The following is a 23,711-nucleotide window of genomic DNA, read 5'->3' on the forward strand; positions in this document are numbered from 1 at the left end:
TGTTTGAATCATAGTAAGTGTTGAATAAAGGTTAGTTATACAATTCATTGAACTGAATTTTAAAGGGAATTTTCTTTATCTTTTTGGAACTCCTTCATATACTTAATAAGAACGGTATATAGCCAAATGTAAAAGCTATCATATATATTTTTTTGGACAAAATTAAAATCTCATATTATTTTTAGGTCCTCTTAACAATATTTACTTTTAACATGTAAAGTCCCAAGTTGGCTGATAAAAGTTTCATCTTTTATACTAGCCAGCTCTAGGATATTGGAAGTATCTTTGTGACATTAAGTGATACTGGTTTGCCCTCAACACTGTTCCTAAAACTTAGAGACATGGATCTCTAGCCTCCAAGAGAGCCTAAGACCATTTGAGCACGGGACTGATGAAGATAGTCTCTTGAATGTGGTTTTTGAGTCCTATATGCCAACTTCTGTCTAGTCATTATCAAGAGGATCCTTCTCTTTCCTATTGAGCATCAGGCCAGACAATTCAGATGGATAAATTCACTGCTAGAAAAAAACAATAGCTCACTTTATTGTTGTAACATCTTTGGATACAAAGAACAGCATGGGTAAATTCTGTCTTCAGAGGCTTTAAAAAAAAGTTGTTTCTAGGTATGTATACAGAGATATACATGCATATCTTTGGCTAACTCCTCTAAACTTTTTCAAACTAGGATTAAGTTTTCTTGGATTTTGCACATTTTGAGCATCTGAGTTTGAACCGATGTCCAAGGGCAGGGATTATATTTTATTTTTCTATCTTTGTACTCCTAGATCCTAGTATATCATCTGATGCATGCAATAAATAGTTGCTAGTTCAAAATATACAAGACTGTAGGTTGTGTTGAAAAGGCTGAAGAATTTGGTTGTATAGGAATGTTTATTTATTTTTTTATTTATTTTTATTTATAGGAATGTTTATTTTTAACAAAGAGATTAAATATTATTAAAAATTATCTGCACTTCAAAAGTTTAAGTAAGGAATCCATTTATTTGAGAACATTTTTAGTATATGAACAAGTAGACTGCAGTATCTTTCTTTTGAGAATCAATTTTTGTTAATTAGCAGTGAGTAGTTAATGAAATTCGACATTCTTGTTTTTTACATCTTTAATATCTGGCATATTTCTTTCTGACTTTCTGTCTAAATGTGCATTCGTTACGTGTTTTATATACACTACATGTCAAAGCACAGCTTTATGATCCTTATTTTCATGTACAAATCAGTCAGTAGCAGGACATACTCTCTTAAACTCCATTGATGTGATCTATTTGATGATGAGAAACTAGAATTAGGTAAGCATTTACATTATATGGAAGTAGATCAAGTAGCCAGTCTTGTTGCTTGATTTTCTTTATTTAATTAAAGACATCTGAAAAGTCAGAATTAAAATATGATAGGAATAGAAAATCTATTTGGGAGCTCTCAGTTCAGTCATTCATTTTTTTTCCCCTGGTCAAATTTTTAATGTTTTCCCCAAGCAATAAATTTAGCTTCTGAGACTGTTTAGAAAGTTTAGTTTTAGTTTTCATTTTCTTTGTTTAGTTTTCAGCTCATCATCAAAAGTTTTTCTAAATTATGTCACCCTGTTCCCTCTTTATGGTCATTTCTATCCCAGCTCCAGGTGCTGGCTGACAGACCAAGAGATCCCAGTGCTGAATTATGTACCAGGGGATCCATAAACCTTGGAATGCCAATTCCTACCTAGACCAAAAGCTAATCAACTGGATGGAAAAAAGCTCTGTTTCATGTTTCAGTTGTACTTTATCCTCAAGCTGCACTGTTTTGTATAACGCAACTGTTTTACGGGAATCCTTTAGAAATCCTTCCCGCACTGAATTTTTTCAAAAGATCTACTAAAATTGAGATCAATGACTCCCTTGAATGCAATGATTTTGTTAATGACAACCAAAGGTCTCCCCCAAACCATGTTGAAAATTCTGGGAATAATTCATTTATGATATAGGGTTATAATATCTGAAGTAATATCACAGATAAGACTTCTTTGGGCCAATCTACTCGTGCTGTTGAACAATTTTATAACAACAAAGTATGCCTATTGTCTTCGATAACATACCTCTGACTCAGAGGCCAAAGAAGTTCAGAAATGGCCCTGGAGAATATAGCCAATATTTTATAATAACTATAAATGAAGTATAATTTGTAAAATCTTTGAATCACTATATTGTATACCTGAAACTAGTGTAATATTATAAGTCAACTATACTTCAATAAAAAAATAAAAACATGATTAAAAAAAGAAATGGCCCTAGAGACATAAATCTGAATTAGGATTGCACCTGGGAGTATCATTTATAGAAGTTCTACAAGGACTGGCTTCAACTGGCCATTATGTATTAGATGGTTCCTATGGAGACAGATAGTCTCAGACCATGAGACGGTAGACTCAGGAATCCTGTTTGACTTGGGAGAATTTCAAACCTGCTTCAGAGCAAATTGAATTCCTTGGATATCCTTGTAAACCAATTTAATCTTCCCTGGGGGACACTCTGAACCTATTTCAAACCCATGCTCTTTGGCTGTGGTCATCATTGAGGCTGACCCTGAATGAAGGCTATCTCCAAGGGTGAGATTCAGGCTACAGCACTGGGCCTAAAGCAGTTAACCATATTGTATCATGTTGGCTCTCTTACCTGATATAGGTTGGCGAGGTGGTGGTTTGTTTTGATCAAAAACGGCTGGTTTACCCCTGGGTGGTCAACATCGTGGGCTGCGGCAGCCAGCAGTCCAAGCATGATGTCCAGAGGTGTGAGGGAGCTGGCGAGCTGTTAAAGAATTGAATGGGGAGACTGACTGGTGTATTTCCAAAAATAGGTTAGCATTTGTTTTGGCTAAATCACACTGAATGAATCATCATAGTATCGTTCAGGCCTTTCATCCAGACCTTAACCTTCTGAAGCTGTCAATAAGGTAATAGAACCATGGACTCGCAGGAATAAAGAAAGGGCTGTGAGGAAAGTAATTAAGCAACTCAAATTGTGTAGCCCATCCAGGTGGCCTCCTCTTCCTGCTGCTACTGTCCTGTTTTGTTGTTGTAGTAGTATTACCTGTTGGCAACACTGCTCTATAGTGGGCGGGGAGAAGGCAGAGTCTAAAATCAGCCTTGCTCCTAGGAAAGCTGTAAGTGAAGGAAAAAGCTGAAGCCAAAGCGACGGAAAAAATCACTTGTGTATTTCAGCCATCCAATATATCACTGCCACTTCTTCAAATATGAAATCCACAGTGGGCTGAATTGCAAAATTTGCATATTTCTTCAATGTGTAATAAATAAAGTGGGGGAATGTGTGAGAATCTGTCATTTTGTTTTGGTTAGCTAGAAAACAAGCAGGAAAATGGGAATCTAGTGCTAGCTTTAAATACACAACTGTGCAATCTATACAATTTTCAAATTACTTAGGGATTAAATAACAAAACCTTTAATGTCTTTGGGATATTTTATAAGGATGAGGCATACCCAGTTTTGTCTTGGGAATGCCTATCTGGCATCTGTATATTTAGTGGTTGATGTTAAAACTTATTGAACTAAACAGAGTCTTGGACTGAGATATCATTTTCCAAAAACCCTAAAAAAACTCATCCTGTATGTTTTAACAGCTAGGTTTTATATGGCTAAGAAATGCCTAGGCTTTGAGTAACGAGCATTATTATCATGTTTTAAATTTTGGATTAATATATTGCATCTGGGCATATTTTTAAAGAGGTTTTTGATGTTCACAATTTCTCTTGGGCCTGAATCAGGATGCCTAGTTGCCTCATTAGGAAATGGAGCTGAGTCTTGAGGAGTTTTAATTCTATTTGTTGATCAAAAACCATGAGGTGGGAGACTTCCTAGAAAAGTTCAGTTCTGGTACTGTTTGTGGCAAAGGTTCAAGGCAAAAACAGCTAACTTTTGTGATGGTTGAAGATATCTAGGATGTAGATTGCCATAGAGAGGGCTGTTTTCGTCCTAATGCAGCCTTGAAAATATATAAATTATGAAACAGAACCTCTGAAAATTTACATCCTCTTTCATGACTATTATACAGTTTTCAGAGCTGATACTGAAACCTTAATATAAGCAATTTGTATTCATGCTATAAATTGGCCCATAACCCAGTTGCTCTGATATGTCAGGTGATTTGGGACCCGGCAGGTAGTTTACGTGGCATTTCCAGATGGCCGAGGAGGCAGCGGGTCTTGCCTTACCTTTGGCTCCTTTAGGTAGCAGTGCATGGCCTGGGTGACGTCGGCCGCATGAACAGCATTGTGATATGGGTTTTGGCTGTGGTAATCTTCTTGAACCATGACTAGGAGGTAAACAGATAACTCAATCAGCTAAAAACAAAACACAAAGAACATACTAGCTCAGACTTATTGAGGGTCCCTTTTGCTTAAAAATAACAGTGTCTCCAAAATGTGCAGCCTGGGGATGCTTTAGAAATGAACACGATTTGCCAGCTTGGCAGTTCTACTGGGTTGATTTCAGTGGAGAGGAGGGGGAGGGAAGAAAGGCTAAAAGGATTTGTGAGGCCCTTGGGATTCCTCACCACCTTCATAAATCACCCCTTTCTGGCATTCATGAAGGCCCTCATTCATTGGAAAAATAAATATGTAGGAAAAGGGCAACTTTATTTCACTCTATAGTTTAATTATTTAAGTTTGCTGCCATTTAAGAATCACGTGCCATGAAAGAGGCTTCCTTCTAAAGAAACCTACTCTCATCCAAAGATCGCTTTGTCACTTGAATAACAAATACTGACCAAAGCAAATCTGGGGATTCTTCAGGCAGAAATTCATAGATCCAACTGAGGAATCCTTGGATTTATTTCTATCTTATTCAGATTAAATGATCATCTTTCTTGCCCTTCCAATCTAGGGACCGGAGTGCTCTTGGAACCAAATAGAGACACAAGGAAGGCAATTTGAGTTTGCTATTTACAGAAGCTACTTGCCTGCTTCAGCTAATAACTAAGGCAATGTCTAGGATGCAATATATTTCAGTGTGTATAGAATGTCCTGGCTTTCAAGTGTGGTTATGTTCTCTCAGACCAGCTATGACTTTGGCTCTGGATTCCAGTGTTATTTCTGTCATTGAATCTTTGCCTTTTTCACATGTACTCTGGGTGCATACACATGTCCAAAGTATCTGTGCTCTCCCTCTTTAGACAAATCAAAATTATTTGGCTCTATTCACGGCCATTACTTTGCTCAATCAATCTGAACACAATTAGCTTGAGGTTATTTGTGTTTCTGGAATGAGCCATGCTCTGGCTTGCTTCCAGTATTTCTGTTGTGCCACATGTACCTTTTAATCAGCAGGTTTATTTGACTATTATATGAACCCTGGCTCTATTACTTATCTGTATTGGGCAAGTTACTTAACAGAAAGTTTCCTCCATTTCCTTCTCTATAAAATAGGGATAACAACAGCCCTGATCTCAAAGAGGTGCCGTAAGGATTAACTGTGTTAATATATGCAAGTTCTTAGAAGACTTTCCAGCACATGTAAACACTGTATAAGCCTGGTGGTTGCTGCTACTGTTGTTATCACCATCACCATTATTCTACCCTTGATGCATCAAGTCAGCTTCCAAATTCAAAGCACTGCCATATGCCAAGTCAAAGAAGCCAGGAACACACTAAGAGGCAGAGGAAAGTTATTTGGTGACTAAAAATGTGCCCTGGATAATTCACTGGAAGATAAATAAGAATATGCATGAAGTCAAATGAGATCTGGGGCTGCTTTTTGAAGAGGAGAGATGGTGGAGTTGAGTGGAAAGATGGTAGGCTTTCAAATCAGACAGACCTGGGCTTGGACTGCAGCTCTGCCAGTTATATGTTGTTGACCTTGAGCAAGTTACAAAACCTCTTTGTACTTCTCCTTACTTATGGGCCAAATGGTGATAATGGCCAACTTGCAGGGTTGTTGAAGCTGTTAGAAATAACATACCAAAAGCACCCTGCCCACAGTGGGTGCTACATACGTGGTAGTTCTTATCATTAAAAAAAAGCCTGTTGACTATTTCAACAACTCATATCCAGAGTGGCATTGTTTGAGGAATATTTTCTGGGATTTTGTTAATATGTGAGCAGATCAGTAACTTCTGTGACAGTTATTTGCTCTTGACGGTTGTCTTTACATAGCCTTTATCTCTTTTAAACATAACTAATCAGGTAAGCATTTTTTCCAGTGACTTAAATAAGTAAACTTATTTTAAAATAAAGATGAGATAATTTAACACTAATATGAGGTCTTCATCTACCAGGCTATGGCTCTTGCCACTTTATGTTAAAGAATATTGTAGACGGCCATTATTCAGGGGCAACGGGGTAGAAGTAAGGAAAAAAGGACTTACCTAAAAACCTGTGTAAGGTCACCATATCTAGCTTGAAATGGTGAATGAGTCCATGGGTGTTGAAGAGGTGGCACAGCAGTGTTACCAGGCTGTTTCCTGTAGGGGACAGTCACCTGTTTTAATTCATTTTCATCACCATCAAAATATCAAGACTAACAATAGGATCCAAAGTTTCTGTAATGAAAGTTCTCTGATAGGATCATTTCTTTTCCCCTTTAGATTTAAAATTATTCAAGTATAAAGGTATTATTACTATGATCTGGTCCCATATTTTCTCTTATTGTACAAGTAAAATTAACTCAGACCTTCTCCCTATACCAAAGGCAATGAAAACATCAAGAGTTAAAAGGAGTTTGCCTACTGCAGTATCAGGGACACATACACGTGTGTGTGTGTGTGTGTGTGTGTGTGTGTGTGTGTGTGTGTTTGTATGGTTATTTTTTTAAAGACATAGTTTAATGGTCACTTGAAATGTGTCTTAAGTTGCTTCCAATTGACTCTTACATTTACAGGGGTATCTAAGCCACCACAGTGCCTATTCTTCTTTTGGAAAATCACCCAAGATGAAATTTGACTGTGAGATATTTTACGACTCAAGCCAGCAGAGGTGCAAAATTGAAGCTACAATAACTTGTAAGCATTCAAGAAATATTGTTCATTAGAGAATAAGGATTTTCAATATTAAAAGCATTATAAAGTTTATGAAAGACTTTGAAATGTACCAAGAAGATGACTGGCTGTCTTAATTGGAAAACTAGGTGTTGCCTAAGCACACTCTTCCAGGGTACCTGATTCTATGTGTTTCTGTAGCTTTCATCATCTTTGAGCTATTTCACAACAATCAAAGTTGTAGATAACTGATATTATTGCAGATGATTCTTGGCTGTATACATGCAAATGAAATTAGTGAGGTGGAAATACAATTGATTTCCCCCTCCCAGTTTCTCACCTATTTACAAATTCATTTTGGCATTTCTTACTTCTTTTATATGTATGGCTCTTTGAATATTCCTTTGAACTAGCTGTATCATTTTACTGTATCTCTAATTAATTGAGTTAAATAAAATCATTGATGTGATCACTTCATATTTTTATGAGAGTCGTGATTATACTCTCTTTTTAACAAATACCATTGAACAAATTCTTTTGTTCATGGTTAATTTCATATACTGGTCCCCATCTCTCAATTGATTTGAGCAAAGTGAAATGCAAGATTATGAGATAACAGCCCTATATGGTCTAGTTAGCTTTCCACAGTGTAAAGCTCAGTTTCATGGTCTTAGGCCGTATCTCTCTCCACTGTGTGTTGTTTGTCAAGAAACAGAATGGTGAGAAAACCATCTGTAATGACTTAAAACACAAACCTGTAGATGATAAGACATGTGACGGTCAGCATTAAACGTGACGTCTTTCATTGGCTCCCTATTATCAGCATTTGTTTAATGGGCAGATGAAAATATTATAGGATTTTATTGTTTTCTTAAGGGAAACCTCTATAGGCACAAAAATTTAAAAACTGGAAACAATAAGAATGTCTACTTTTCCCTTCAGCTGCAGCCTAAGTGTTTACACTCTATCCTCAGGAGTTGTTTTCTTCTCATGATGCCAAACATATATGAACAATACCTGCAATGGGGCAGACTCGCTCACTTAATAAAAGTGCAAAACCATTGGCCCAGTAAGAGTCAGGACTGATCAGATGTGTTTTTATGTTTCTAGTTTTCATTGACTAACAACAAACTCCTTCCTTTTGCATGTGGCCAAAGTATTCTGCAAGGAAGGAATCTCATCTGTGGTTTCTAAATTGCTTTGGAAACAGCAAGACCAGAAGGAAACTGTCTTAAGATTTGAAGTCCAAATTCAGCCCTTCTTCTTCATTTGAACTAATTTTCCCTTGCCCTGGTCCTTCTTGAGTGGCTGTAGATTTATGAATGTGGGAAAAGAAAGAAAAAAGAATAACAGTGTTTAAAAATATATTTTGTTTTTCACGAAATTAATCCCACTTTAATGGTGTGTATTTTAGTGAGAATTCTTTTGGGTGACTTACCATTTGTCAAGCGATCAAACAAGAAAATGTCAAAATCCCACATTCCCACTTTGGAGAGCATATGCTGAAAAGACAAACAAAAGCCAGCACTCACATGAATCATATCGGAGACTCAAATATTTACTTTGAGACATCGTGAATTAAACAATTAAACAGTTGAAAATAGCATACTACTATCTATGTACAACTGGTTTGTAGTAAAACAAATCTTACTCTGCAGCCTAATAACAACAGTGTTAAAGGGACAGGCTCCAGAATCAGACTGCCACATCCTACGTTGGCTGCATCGCTTACTGGCTGTGATACCTTGGGCAAGTTCCTTAACTCTCTGTACCTCAGTTTCCTAATTTGAAAAATGTAGCTGATAATACTAATGCTTCACAGGGTTGTTGTGAAGATTAAATAAGGTAAAACATGTAAAGTGCTTAGAGCAGTGCGAGTACATAGTAAGCACACGATAGATACCTTTTAAAATTGTAGTTCCCTTAAGTCTCTACATCACAAATTACTATGCACTTAGGGGGAGGAGGTTTACAGTAAACTTAAAAAAAAAGAAACCTAGATGACTGATGAGCACACTACTCTGCTCAGTGTGGACGAAATGCAAAATTAACCACTGTAACAGACAGGAGACTAAATATTGGGTACTTTAAAGACCTACTGTCCAATGTAGACTTCCTGTGCTATTTTTCTTTCTTTTTTTTAATATGACTGGCTCTTATAGTAATCTTTTTTTATTATTTATTTATTTATTTTTGGCCGTGTTGGGTCTTCGTTTCTGTGCGAGGGCTTTCTCTAGTTGCGGCAAGCGGGGGCCACTCTTCATCGCGGTGTGCGGGCCTCTCACTATCGCGGCCTCTCTTGTTGCGGAGCACAGGCTCCAGACGCGCAGGCTCAGTAGTTGTGGCTCGTGGGCTCTAGAGCGCAGGCTCAGTAGTTGTGCTGCACGGGCTTTGTTGCTCTGCGGCATGTGGGATCTTCCCAGACCAGGGCTCGAACCCGTGTCCCCTGCATTGGCAGGCAGACTCTCAACCACTGTGCCACCAGGGAAGCCCCCCCTACTTGGAATTAGATGATGTTAACTCTCAGACACAAAGTTGCAGTTGCTGATTCTATCCTCACTGTAGCTTCTGTGACTGCTTTCCTCTCCCCTCACAGGCCCTGCTTCCGGTAAGGACCAGCTCACTCTCCTCTACCTGCCCTTGAATGGCCTCTCTGTGTCTTTCGATGAAATCCAAAGGCCTCATCATGGCACACAAAGGCCTTCACAACAGCATCAGAAAAATGAAGGGATAGTAGGTTTTTGGTGAAGTCTAGTTTGAGTGAGTTTTTATACAAAAGTCACACAATTCTAAAGGCGGAGCCAAACTTTGATCTCTGATATCCTGACCTCTGGTCTGTGGTTCTTTCTACATCTCACTGTTGTCTTTCTTGAGAGGTCCCCACAGAGAATGCTCTGTCATGGATGATCCAGCACGGGGAGCTTAGCCTTGCTCTCCTCCTCTCACCAAATGAAACAACCAACCAACCAACCAACCAACCAACCATTCACTCAATCTCAGACCTTGGGCTGTTAGAAGGAGTGATATTTGCTTTCTTTTTGTAGACCTAATGTTGGGAATTAGTTCTTCTAACATTACTTGCTGCTTATTTCTTAATAGTATATACCATTAGAATATATTTCTTAATTGCATATAGACAGCATAATATTACTTATCATAGGAACTATAAGATTTTACCTTTGACTTCTGTTTAAACTGAGGTGGTTTATTCCTGAAATTTAAATTCCTTTGGGACTTTGGGCTAGAGATAACCTTTGAACTTTTTTTAGATTGTCACACATTAGATTTCTACCCTCTGTTGGATCAATGCATTGCAAAAATAGTTGTCAAATTAGTAAACGTTTTTTGAATAAATTAAAAATTATAAAAAAGACAGTGCACTGTATTGATAGCCTAAAGTGGAATTAAGAGTTGGTAATTACTGGGTTAATTTCAGGGTAGCTATTATGGTGAGATAATTCAATGGGTTAAAAAATTTATTCCTTCACTGGTAATCGGCCAGTCCAAAACTTCATTTTATTTAGTGTTGTGCAAATGTGTTTTGCACATTTATAAAAATGAAAATAGCTAGCATGTGCTAGGCATGAGTATATTAAGCATGCAAACATGCTTTACCTTGTTTAATCCTTGTACCACCCCTATGAGGTGAGCGTTTCTACTACTTCACTTTATATTTAAGGAAAAAGTCCAGATGTGTTGAATAACTGTCCAGAGGCACGGAGCTCTTCAGTGACAGAAGTAAAGACTCAACCCAGGTGCTATTGGGGGGTGGGGGTGGGAGGGATGGGGAGTAGCGGGGAGCACATGCTCTCAGCCACTGGCCTGATGTGAGGCGACAGAGGGGTAACCAGCTCACCCTTGCTTGTCCAAGGTAGTCTTCATCCAGCAGGTGGAGCGGGGCTTGTGGTATAATTCCACGAAGCAGCCTCGATGCATGGAAGTATCTTTGAAAGCTTAACAGTCTTTTCACCTTTTTCTTGGTGCCAATTTCCCCTGAGTATGTTGTATCTGTGGAAAGTAATCAAATTCAGAAGTTATATATTTAAAAAGCCCTATTTTTCTCCACTATGTAAAAATACAATATACTATATAAAGGAGAGAAATCTAAGAGATGCTCTCAGTGCTTTCTTTCTTTCTTTTTTTTTTTTTAAAGTCTTTTTTATTTATTTATTTATTTATTTATTTATTTATTTATTTATTTATTTATTTATGGCTGTGTTGGGTCTTCGTTTCTGTGCGAGGGCTTTCTCTAGTTGTGGCAAGTGGGGGCCACTCTTCATCGCGGTGCACGGGCCTCTCACTATCGTGGCCTCTCTTGTTGCGGAGCACAGGCTCCAGACGCGCAGGCTCAGCAATTGTGGCTCACGGGCCCAGTTGCTCCGCGGCATGTGGGATCTTCCCAGAGCAGGGCTCGAACCCGTGTCCCCTGCATTGGCAGGCAGATTCTCAACCACTGCGCCACCAGGGAAGCCCAGTGCTTTCGTAATACAGACCATTTAACTCTGATTTGAAATTTTTCTAGAAAAAATGATATTTCTTATATGTTACATTCATTAAAATGAGATATTTCTGACTAATTTTGGAAGACATGAAATACATGAATTAAAAACTTCATTTTCTTATTAACGATGCTGGTAAACTTAGTGAGTGAATTCACATACTTCTGCATGCATTTAAGGAACAGTTATGCTTTTTTTTCTGCTATACTGGAGCTGAAGTTCCAAAATTTAGAACAGGTTCTCATCCTATCCTCTCTCTAGTCTGATGAAATCCTTCACCTGAATTAGAAGAGTTGAGAATACACCAGCTTAGACATGAGGAGATGTTTCCTAATGTCCCAGGAACATCAGCGGTAAAAGAATTAAAAATCTCAGCACAAGAGTGACCTAGATTGCCATGACATGAAGCAGAGTGGGTGTTTATTTCCTGATGGAGTATATTCTCTTCTACTGGTGGCCATAAAAATCTGATCCTGTCAGTACAGATATTTTAATACTCCTGTCACATGTGCCTTTTAAAACTTGACTGTTGATTGTCCAGAAATACCCCAAGTACATTATTTGAATGTCTGTCAAGGTATGTCTTATCTCAGCTGAAATTCTATGAATCACTCAGCCACATAAGTGACGTCTGCTGCCAATTTTAGATCTGGAGTCAAATGAACAGTCCTAGTAGGAAAACGTACAGTTCATATACAAAGAAATTTTGGCTTCCCTCGTGCCTCCTCCCATGTCCCCTTTTCCTTTATAGAACTCAAAATCACAGTGGATATTAGAAGCCCAAGAATCAATGGGCAAGGGTCTCCTTAGCAATGTGGCACTCCCCAAGGGCAGGGAATGACCAAACTCAGTTCGTTACTTGGATTAATTATGCATGCAAGGACTTAATTCAGGACAGACAACACCTACTACTTTCTGAAAATGCCACCTGATTAAAATTCTTTTTATTTTAAAATGGTTCTAGATTTCATGTGTGGGGAGATGTAAACAAAAACATAAGGAGATAAGAGGCGTAAACTGAAGTTGGGTGCTTAAGCTCACATCAATATTAAAAATGGCATATTATAGACTCAATTCTACTGATGGATTCTCACTCATTTCTATTTGTTTATCAAGTTAAGGTACAGGATAAAGTGGTTCATTCATTTAAAAAAATGATTGAGGGGGGACATCCCTGGTGGTGCAGTGGTTAAGAATCTGCCTGCCAATGCAGGGGACACGGGTTTGATCCCTGGTCCAGGAAGATCCCACAGGCCGCGGAGCAACTAAGCCCGTGTGCCACAACTACTGAACCTGTGTTCTAGAGCCCCTGAGCCACAGCTACTGAAGCCCACATGCCTAGAGCCCGTGCTCCGCAACAAGAGAAGCCACCGCAATGAGAAGCCCGTGCACAACGAAGAGTAGCCCCCGCTCGCTGCAACTAGAGAAAGCCCGTGCACGGCAACGAGGACCCAATGCAGCCAAAAAAAAAAAAAAAAAAGTTTTGAGGGAATTCCCTGGTGGTCCAGTGGTTAGGACTCGGCACTCTCACTGCTGGGGCCCGGGTTCAAACCCTGGTCGGAGAACTAAGATCCTGCAAGCTGCTTGGCATGGCCAAAAAAAAAAAAAAAATGTTTTGAGTGCTACTAAGGAACAGGCACTGTTCTAGATGCTTGGTGAGATCCCTCAGTTCTAGATCCTCCAGTGAGCAAAACAAAGATCCCTGTCCTCAAGAAGCTTGCATTCTAACATAGAGAGATAGACAATAAACAATAAACAAAAAAAAGAAGTAATGTATAAAAATGTATTAGAAGCTGGTATGTGCAAAGGGTGAAGGAAGAAACGCAGGGAATGAGGGATCCAGGGTTCTGTGTTAGGGTAGTCAGGGTTGGCCTCATTAGAGGCTACGATTTGATCAAAATGGAAGGAGATGAAGGAGCTGGCCAAGCAGATATCTGGGGAAATGCCTTCCTTACAGAGGGACCAGCTCGAATAACCCTAGAGTGGGAACGTGCTTGGTTTGCTGGCATGTGGGGTGAGCAGCAGTTCAGTGTGGATGGGGAGGAGAGAAAAAGGAAGGAGTGAGAGATGTGGTCATAGAGCAAAGTGGGTGTGTGTGTGAGAATTATGCCCTGAAAGCTATTGTGATGGCTTGGGCTCTACTGTCAGTGAAATGTGAAACCACCACAAAGTTTTGAGAGGAAGAGTAATATGGAAACACTTAACATTTAAAAAGGGTCACTGTGGTTTCTGTGTTGAGAAGAGACTGTAGCAGCAAGCTTTGATGCAGTGAGATCCATTATGAAGCTACTGGAATAATCCAGGCAAGAAATGACGGCTGGTTAGATCATGGGGGGAACAGTGGAGAGTAGAAGTGGAGGGATTCTGAATATACTTTGAGTGCCTTCAAGTTTTTGGCCTAAATAACTGGGGGAATGGAGCTGCCATCACCTGAGATGGGGAAGGCTACGGGTGGAGCAGGTGTGGGGTGGATTTCAGTTTTGTACATGTTGCATTTGGATGTCAATTGGAGATTCAGTTGAAGATGTCAAGTAGAAATAAGTGGATATAAAAATCCAGGGCTTGGGGGAGAAGACTGGGTTTGAGATACAAATTTGGGAGTTGTCAGATGAGATTAACCTAGGGAGTGAGTGTAACTATAGATGAGAAAAGCATCAGAATCTGAGTTCTGGAGTACTTCAACTTAAAAGGGTGTGGAGAAGAGTAGAGAGACCCGAAGGAGATTGAGAAGAAGTTATCCTGCAGGGATGGATGAAAACCAAGAGTATCATTTCCTGGAGGCCTAGTGAAGACAATATTGCAAGGAGGCAATATTTGATCCTCAGTTTCAAATGCTGCTAATAGATCAAGTACAATGAAGACTGAGAATTGACCATGGGTGTATACATCTGTCAAAATTCATTGAACTATGCCCTTAAAAGAGCACATTTTATTGTATGCTTAGAAGCAACAACACCCAGTAGCTACAGGCACATCTAGCACTCAAATTTTGTTATTTAAATACAATTTATCACTAAAGTGAACCAGATAACCTTGGTGAAATGGCCAAGTCTAGGACTGGGGCAGGCAGAATCAAGATGAACTGTAACTTGTAATGCCAGAAAATAAGGGAGAGCTCTAAAAATGATGGGCTCATAGAAAAATGACAGAGGAGACAATGTGAAGGGGGCCCCTCTGAACAAATATGGGAAAATTTGAAACTCAACATGAATAATAGAAGAGTGGATTCCATTGACTGAAAGAAGACTCCAGCAGTCCATACTGTTAGTGAGTAAGCAAGCGAGTAAATAAATAAGGAGAAGGGAAAGCTCTTCCTTGCAGTGAGTGCTAACCAATAAGGTAGAAGAAATAATAAGAGTTAATTACCATTTTGCAGCCTTTATAGTAATAACTGATTCAGGCCAAGATCATTAATGGACAATAAAATTGTTAAGTGAAAGCTTAAAAAGCAACTGGATAATTACATAGCATCAAAGTATCTCTTCACAGATAACTTATTAATCAGCAAAGAAAAAATGGATGGCTTTTTAGTGGACAAATGTAGAGGGGGCACCATCTTCACTAACTATTCAAAGTTAACATCACCGGTCATAGGAAAAGCTGACATCTTACTCTTCCTGATGTAATTCACTGAGGACACAACATCACCTATTCAGTGTTCCTGCCCCAAATGCACATCCCATCCCCCAAAAGAGAAAACATTAGAAAAACCCAAGCTGAAGCATACTCTATAAGTAAACAATTGGCCTGTACTCTTAAAAAAAGTCAATGTCATAAAAGACAAAGAGAATCTCAGGTATTGTTTCATAATAATGGATACCAGATATAGTGCGCTAAATGCAATGCACGGCTCCAAACTGGATCCTGGATCAGAAAAAAATTTCCATAAATGACATTATTAGGACAATTTGTAAAATTTGGATATGGACTTGTGTATGAGATAATAATATCCTATCTATAAATGTCCTGAATTTGATAGCTGAACTGTGGTTACACGAAAGAATCCCTTGTTCTTAGAAAATACATGCTGAAATATTTAGGGATAAAGGGGCATGATGTGTACAACAAACTCTCAAGTGGTTACGAAGAAAGTAGCAGGAAGGCAAATTGGGCAAAATACAATAATTGGTGCATCTGGGTAAAGGGTATATAAATGTTCTTTGCTCCGTTCTTGAAAATTTTCTATAAATCTGAAGTTATTTTGTAATAAAGAGTCTAAGAAGAGAGGGAATGGGAAGGGAGAAATCTGAGGCAATGACATTGAGTATATTCAGCTCTCAAGGAGTTTTGCTACGTAGGGGAGCAAAGAAACTTGGCGATATTTCTATATAGAACTATATAGAATGAAATCAAGTGTGTCAGTAAATAAATGAAATTAATTATTCCTGTGTTATGTAAACGTTAAAGGAAATATCCATACAATGATCTATTCCTTTTTTTTTCATAGTCTATGAAAATCGCCCAATTTTAAAATACTAAAAGAGAATCTCCTATGTGGCGGAGAGCATGCTGTGTTTACATAATAGAATGAAAAGCAAGCAACTTAAGACTGGATTATGGAAGTATGCCACGAACATAGCAAATTGAAATTATGGATTATTTCTTTGTCAACTCCCATTCAGCTTTGCAGGTGGTATAATATTTTAAGCAGAGTCATAGTTAAGATAATGACACTTGTCATATACAGTAAGTATAGGTGATAGGAAATAATGGTTTCTAGCCACTAAAATGATCATTTTGACTAAAATATTGCTAATCTAATGATGCTGTGAGCTGGAGATACCAAGTTGAGAGCCATTTTTTTTCCTTAATCAAAGAGGAAAACAGCAAGATTCTCTCCTTCCCTACTTATTATTTTCACCTTGTTGTCAAATAGATGATAGTCTACCAACATGATAATGTAGATCTCTTTCAATCTTTATTTCAATTTTTGATATTTTTTTGTCCTAATTTTTATTTTAAAAATATTATGTTAAAAAATGAAATATTTTAATTACTGAATTATTTGGTACCTTCTAAAATTTTGAGCCTGAGGTAAGTGCCTCACTTGTCCCAACCTAGTTTTGGCCCTGTCTTGCATCTTTTCAGCAGAAGCTCAGATAATGTAAAATATATTTAATATTGAAATAAATCTATGTATAGATAGATTTATTTATAAAAACTTCTCATACTTAATTTTTTATGGTAGTGTGTAGGTTAAAAAAATGTAGCAGATAATGTCATTCACCGTGAGAGTTTCAGTTTTGGAACCAATTAGCTGTAATGATGTGTATTGTTATTTGTGCAATTTCAAACTTATTGTCTGAGATGAGCAGGTAGATATCTGCCAAGCTACAGTATTCATTGGTGGCCAATATTTTCTAAAATACTGAGGCAAGTCATGACTATGCCATTTAGTACTGCTATCTGGGTTATTCTTTAATACACAAGAAAATAATTCAGAAGTGATGCTGGGTGACCATTTATAAAAACAATAGGGCTTAATTTTCTTATGTGAGGACGTTCATAAAGCTAAATGAAAAAAAAAATCCTCAAGGTAGCTCTCTAAAGAAGAGCATTCCATAATGAAAAAAAAATAAATTTATTTTAAAACAATACTAATAACTTATTTATCAACTGTCATTTAGGGAGCACTGTGTGCTGTGAGATAACGGAAAAGTAGGATATAAACTGAAGGTATAGCTGGGAGGAAAAATCCATATAAAGAACAAACTGTGATTAAATCACCATGCTGTATAATAATCCTAGGTATTACTTTTCGAAGTGCCGAAATGTGTTATACAATTATTGAATAAGACCTGACACATTTGTTTCCAAAAGGACTTTCAGTGAGTAACTAGCATATTTTTGCTTTGATTATTAGGGGTAAGTGATAGGCATTTCTGGACAGAAATTTAAATGATTAGCTAAGCTAAATTTTGCAGATAGCTCAGTTAAAATCAGCTTGCAAAAATTTAAAGAATCTTAACAATGTGCGTAATAATAAAATACTGGGTTTATTTAATACTTCTATATAATTAAAAAATTATTATTTAAAGGCATTCACAGCTATCTTAATGGTGTTTTTTGTTTGGATTTTGTTGTTTTATAGGCTATGGGTCTCCATAGTCTCATTTGGAACAGTTATAAAATGGTGCTCCAGAATGTTTCATTGCCTAATCTATGTGCACAATGACCCTGATTGTGAAATTCATTTTCTGTTTACTTGTTCTTTTACAAATTTCACAAATTGTGCATGTTAACACATTTCTGCTCTATTTAGAAACTAATTTTAGGGTTATGAAGTTTATATTGGCACTGCTGATATGGTAAGTTTTAAATTTCACAAATTGGGGTCGGCTCAAATGCAAAAAATGTTAATAAACATTATTTTCATTTTGAGTATCTTCTCTATGGCATATTCTCTTTACGGGGGGCTGATAAATTTTGGTACTCGGAGAAATCTTAAACCTAGAATAAGTATCTGGGATAAAAAAAGCTATAAGCACACCTATCTGCTGAGGCTGTTTCTGTCGACTGTATACATAGTTCTCCAGCAATGTCTATATCTACTGTTCCCAGAATTTGAATAGTTAGTATTCAAAGCTACTGGTGCAGAAGTAGCTCAGGTGATAGTGAGAACAAAAAACGCTTTTAGGTTTAAATGAGCAGAATTTGCTTCAAGCAAACATGGAGACCCAACTCCACAAACCTAATATCAATACTTTCAGAGCATTAATTCTACTGAATACTTAATGTTATTAATAAATGCCCTAATCTGATAATTATTGTACTAATAATTATAATACTTATATATTATGTATTATATAATTATATATAATTATTATATCATAATAATTATAATGAAATTCCTTGCTGGGTTAGTGGCTATGCATATGCTTTTTATATTCTTATAGGATTTTAAATATGTCTTGTACTATAGAGGTATTGGTATAAATAACTTATTACTCCTCTAGGTCAGAAACCATCTTATCAAACTTCGTAACCCTTTGTATCTAGTGCATAATCTTGCTCATAATGGAAGCTCCATACAAAATTTGTTGCTTTAATCTGAATCAGTTCTCTCAATTAGTTTACAGAAACATCATTATCGAATGCCATTTTAAAATAATAAGCCAATTTGTAAAGTGGGATTCTAAAACTTACACTTGTACGTTAGCTTTTTTTTTCTTTTGATAAATTTATTTATTTATTTTTGGCTGCATTGGGTCTTGGTTGTTGGGTCTTAGTTGCTGTGAAAGGATTTTCTCTAGTTGCCGCGAGCGGGGGCGGTGCGCGGGCTTCTAATTGCGGTGGCTTCTCTTGTTGCAGAGCTTGGGCTCTGGGTGCGCAGGCTTCAGTAGTTGTGGCTCGCGGGCTCTAGAGTGCAGGCTCAATAGTTGTGGCGCACGGGTTTAGTTGCTCCGCGGCATGTGGGATCTTCCTGGACCAGGGCTCAAACCCGTTTCCCCTGCCTTGGCAGGCAGATGCTCAACCACTGTGCCACCAGGGAAGTCCCTGTACCTTAGCTTTTGAAATCATTTTCTCAACCCCCAAATGGAGTTCTAGGGACCAGGTCCTCCTGCTACTGCCATTTCCTGTGAGTGACCTCCACTATAACATTGTGCCGCGTGTGACTGCAAATTTACTCTTATTTACACATCTGACTTTCTTATTAGGCTGTAAGCTCTCAGAGGCCAGATTCCTGCTAGTTTTCTTTGAATTTCCACAATATCCTGCAAGATATAGGTGTTAAATACATGATGATGGAATTAAATAACTTTCCTGTGTCTGTGCTCCAGTTTTAAGTTCAAGAATGATGAGTCTTGGAGAAATCAGGTTGAGATTCTAGTTTTAAATATGTAGTTTTAAAAAAAGATGAAAAAAGTTAGTTAGTGTGATTTTAGGGGCCCTGAAGCACAAATAGCAGATTTACAGTATAGCTCTTTCTCTTTTATTGCCAATTCTACTAGTTTAGGATTCAGGATTCCTGCAAAGTTGGAAGGTTAGTGGAGTTATCCAGGATGGCAATTTTCTTGAAAACATTCATGAGGGTTTTAAGATTGAAACAACCATATGCTAAGATGCAGTTTCCCTGTAGATATAATTTTTTTTTTTTTTTTATTTTTTTAGCTATGTTGAGTCTTCGTTTCGTGCGAGGGCTTTTTCTAGTTGCGGCAAGTGGGGGCCACTCTTCATTGTGGTGCGGGGGCCACTCTTCATCGCAGTGCGCGGGCCTCTCACTATCGCGGCCCCTCCCGTTGCGGGGCACAGGCTCCAGATGCGCAGGCTCAGCAGTTGTGGCTCACGGGCCCAGTGTTCCACGGCATGTGGGATCTTCCCAGACCAGGGCTCGAACCCGTGTCCCCTGCATTAGCAGGCAGATTCTCAACCACTGCGCCACCAGGGAAGCCCTAGATATAATTTTTAAGTAGACTACTTTAAAAAAATGAAAAAGACCTAGTAAAGAGGTTATGTGTAGAAAACAATATCAGTGGATTTCAAAAATGTATAATGTGGACTTCTAGTTTTTTTGACGAGGTGCTGAATGAGACTAGTGCTCATTTCAACATGTATTAAAGACTTTAGTTTCATGTGCTTCAGTCAAATCCCAGCTTTCACAGATTAGTATCTCTAGACATTAAAGTCTCCATTTCTTCCTAAAAGAACCAGATGCTTTAAAATATCGAAATGATATTATGATTTTGATACATGATATATATAGAAAGCCCTAAAGACTCCATCAGAAAACTCTTAGAATAATTGAATTCAGTAAAGATGCCAGATAAAAAATCAATACACAGAGATCTGTTGCCATGCTGTATGCTAATAACAAACTATCAGAATGAGAAATTAAGAAAACAATCCCATATACAATTGCATTAAAAAGAATAAAATGCCAAGCAATAGATTTAACCAGGGAGGTGAAAAATCTGTATACTAAAAATTGCAAGACATTAATTAAAAAATTTGGAGACAAATAAATGGAAGGATAGTCTGTGCTCATCAACTGGAAGAATTAATAGTGTTACAATTTACATACTATCTAAAGCATCCTACAGATTCAATGCAATCCCTATCAAAATTCCAATGACATCCTTCACAGAAATAGAACAATCTGAAAACCACAAAAGATCCTGGATAGCAAAAACAACCTTGAGAAAGAAGAACAAAGCTGGAGGCATCCTACTTGCTGATTTCAAACTATTTTACAAAGCTATAGTAATTACACAGTATGGTATTGGCATAAAAACAGACAAATAGATCAATGGAACATAATAGAGAACCTAGAAATAAACCCTTAACATATATGGTCAATTAATTTATGACAAAGGAGCCAAAGTTATACAATGGGGAAAAGATTCTCTTTAATAAATGGTGTTGCCATTTGTGACAATATGGATGGACCTCGGGGGCATTATGCTAAGTGGAACAAATCAGTCAGAGAAAGACAAAGCCGTATAATCTCCCTTATATGTGGAATTCAAAAAAAAATCAAGCTCATAAATATAAGGAACAGATTGGTGGTTGCCAGAGGTGGTGGGTGGGGGTGAGAGAAATGGGTGAAGGGGGTATTAAATGTTAAAAAGAAAAGAAAATACTATGTCTATCCCGATCTTTCAAAAATCATCAGTGCTATAAATGACCATATTTGTTTATTTTTCCTGTACATATTGCCAGCAGTCAGAAAATGGTGCATAGAAACTAATAACAACCAAAGATATTATTTGTCCTCTAACATCAAGTGTGGAGACTGTTCTCACGTGGGTCAACATATATTTAAGACAAAGTCAGTACAAGTGACCTTTGAGATCCTGGAGTAATTGGATTGAGATAAAATGTAAATTAAATTCCTTAGCATCTGGGGCATTTTCTAAGGTCTTTAATAGAAAAGTAAGAAAAACAGTTGTGATATCAAAAAACAAACAAAAATACACACAATGTAACATTAACAATAATAAACACACACACACACAAAAGGAAAGAAACAAAAGGAAAACAAACCCAAACCAAAAGAAAACTCATCATTACCTTAAAATTTAACTTGAAGTTGGAAAATCAATTTGGGTTAAAAGGAGCTAAGTTATTTTAAGTTCTCTAAACTCAGGTCTTGAACAGAGATGTATTACAGCCACACGTCATTAGCTCTTCTACGTATGACAAATACGACTTCTTGATGGCTGTCACTAGAAGAAGAGCTTTGCTTCAACACTGCCACGGAGTGGGAAGAGGTGGAGGAAGAGGAGTCTTCTTTAAGGCAAAAGGAGAATTGTTCCTCTAGCTCTACTTTTTAACATGTTTATTTATTTTATTTTTTAAAATTTTTATTGGGGTATAATTGGTTTACAATAGTGTGTTAGTTTCTGCTTTATAACAAAGTGAATCAGCTATACATATACATACATCCCCATGTTTGTTTTTTATTTATTTATTTTTAACATCTTTATTGGAGTATAATTGCTTTACAATGGTGTGTTAGTTTCTGCTTTATAACAAAGTGAATCAGTTATACATATACATATGTTCCCATAGCTCTTCCCTCTTGCATCTCCCTCCCTCCCACCCTCCCTATCTCACCCCTCTAGGTGGTCACAAAACACCGAGCTGATCTCCCTGTGCTATGCAGCTGATTCCCACTAGCTATCTATTTTACATTTGGTAGTGTATATATGTCCATGCCACTCTCTCACTTTGTCACAGCTTACCCTTCCCCCTCCCCATATCCTCAAGTCCATTCTCTAGTAGGTCTGTGTCTTTATTCCCGTCTTGCCCCTAGGTTCTTCATGACCTTTTTTTTTTTCTTAGATTCCATATATATGTGTTAGCATACCGTATTTGTTTTTCTCTTTCTGACTTACTTCACTCTGTATGACAGACTCTAGGTCCATCCACCTCACTACAAATAACTCAATTTCGTTTCTTTTTATGGCTGAGTAATATTCCATTGTATATATGTGCCACATCTTCTTTATCCATTCATCTGTTGATGGACACTTAGGTTGCTTCCATGTCCTGGCTATTGTAAATAGAGCTTCAATGAACATTGTGGTACATGACTCTTTTTGAATTATGGTTTTCTCAGGGTATATGCCCAGTAGTGGGATTACTGGGTCGTATTGTAGTTCTATTTTTAGTTTTATAAGGAACCTCCATACTCTTCTCCATAGTGGCTGTATCAATTTACATGCCCACCAACAGTGCAAGAGGGTTCTCTTTTCTCCACACCCTCTCCAGCATTTATTGTTTGTAGATTTTTTGATGATGGCCATCTGACCGGTGTGAGATGATATCTCATTGTAGTTTTGATTTGCATTTCTCTAATGATTAATGATGTTGAGCATTCTTTCATGTGTTTGTTGGCAATCTGTATATCTTCTTTGGAGAAATGTCTATTTAGGTCTTCTGCCCATTTTTGGATTGGGTTTTTTTGATATTGAGCTGCATGAGCTGCTTGTAAATTTTGGAGATTAATCCTTTGTCAGTTGCTTCATTTGCAACTATTTTCTCCCATTCTGAGGGTTGTCTTTTCGTCCTGTTTATGGTTTCCTTTGCTGTGCAAAAGCTTTTAAGTTTCATTAGGTCCCATTTGTTTATTTTTGTTTTTATTTCCATTTCTCTAGGAGGTGGGTCAAAAAGGATCTTGCTGTGGTTTATGTCATAGAGTGTTCTGCCTATGTTTTCCTCTAAGAGTTTGATAGTGTCTGGCCTTACATTTAGGTCTTTAATCCATTTTGAGTTTATTTTTGTGTATGGTGTTAGGGAGTGTTCTAATTTCATTCTTTTACATGTAGCTGTCCAGTTTTCCCAGCACCACCTATTGAAGAGGCTGTCTTTTCTTCACTGTATATTCTTGCCTCCTTTATCAAAGATAAGGTGACCATATGTGCATGGGTTTATCTCTGGGCTTTTTATCCTGTTCCATTGATCTATATTTCCCATGTTTATTTTTTTAAATTGCCATTTCTCAAACCAAGCTATGGTGACAGATTGAGAACAGTGGCTATTTTTGGAAGGTAAATGCCTGAAAGGAGACACTAGGGGAGTCTTGGGTGCTGGCGCTGTAGCTTATCTGTCTGCTCGTTGAACTGGTGTGATCAGCTTGTGGAAATTTATTCAGGCTGCAGTCTCATGGTATGTGCACTTTTCTGTGTGTGTATTATATTTTCACTTAAAAAACTTATTTAATGAACAAAAGCGAAGGGTCAACTGTAGATGTCCAGCCAGGACCAAACCACCCAGCTGGCCCAAAGACTCA

General features: G+C 37.7%; 2 protein-coding genes across 5 annotated transcripts in view; one reads left to right on the forward strand and one right to left on the reverse strand.

The window, feature by feature from the left end:
* Window positions 1–7,452, forward strand: part of MTFR2 (mitochondrial fission regulator 2) — a 90,784-nt gene extending 83,332 nt beyond the window's left edge. For both annotated transcript variants that reach the window (XM_057527791.1, XM_057527794.1), the window contains one exon: window positions 6,881–7,452. In XM_057527791.1, coding sequence (XP_057383774.1) covers window positions 6,881–7,030 — 150 coding nt within the window. In that variant the 3' untranslated portion in view covers window positions 7,031–7,452. The remainder of the gene's footprint in view (window positions 1–6,880) is intronic.
* PDE7B (phosphodiesterase 7B) overlaps window positions 1–23,711 on the reverse strand; it is a 345,318-nt gene that overhangs the window by 30,151 nt on the left and 291,456 nt on the right. For all 3 annotated transcript variants that reach the window (XM_057527800.1, XM_007190913.2, XM_057527801.1), the window contains 5 exons: window positions 10,834–10,985; window positions 8,416–8,479; window positions 6,369–6,464; window positions 4,219–4,319; window positions 2,667–2,798 (listed from right to left, as the gene is read on the reverse strand). In XM_057527800.1, coding sequence (XP_057383783.1) covers window positions 2,667–2,798; window positions 4,219–4,319; window positions 6,369–6,464; window positions 8,416–8,479; window positions 10,834–10,985 — 545 coding nt within the window. The remainder of the gene's footprint in view (window positions 1–2,666; window positions 2,799–4,218; window positions 4,320–6,368; window positions 6,465–8,415; window positions 8,480–10,833; window positions 10,986–23,711) is intronic.

The sequence above is a fragment of the Balaenoptera acutorostrata genome, chromosome 14 (assembly GCF_949987535.1).
Source record: "Balaenoptera acutorostrata chromosome 14, mBalAcu1.1, whole genome shotgun sequence".
NCBI classification, from domain to species: domain Eukaryota; kingdom Metazoa; phylum Chordata; class Mammalia; order Artiodactyla; family Balaenopteridae; genus Balaenoptera; species Balaenoptera acutorostrata.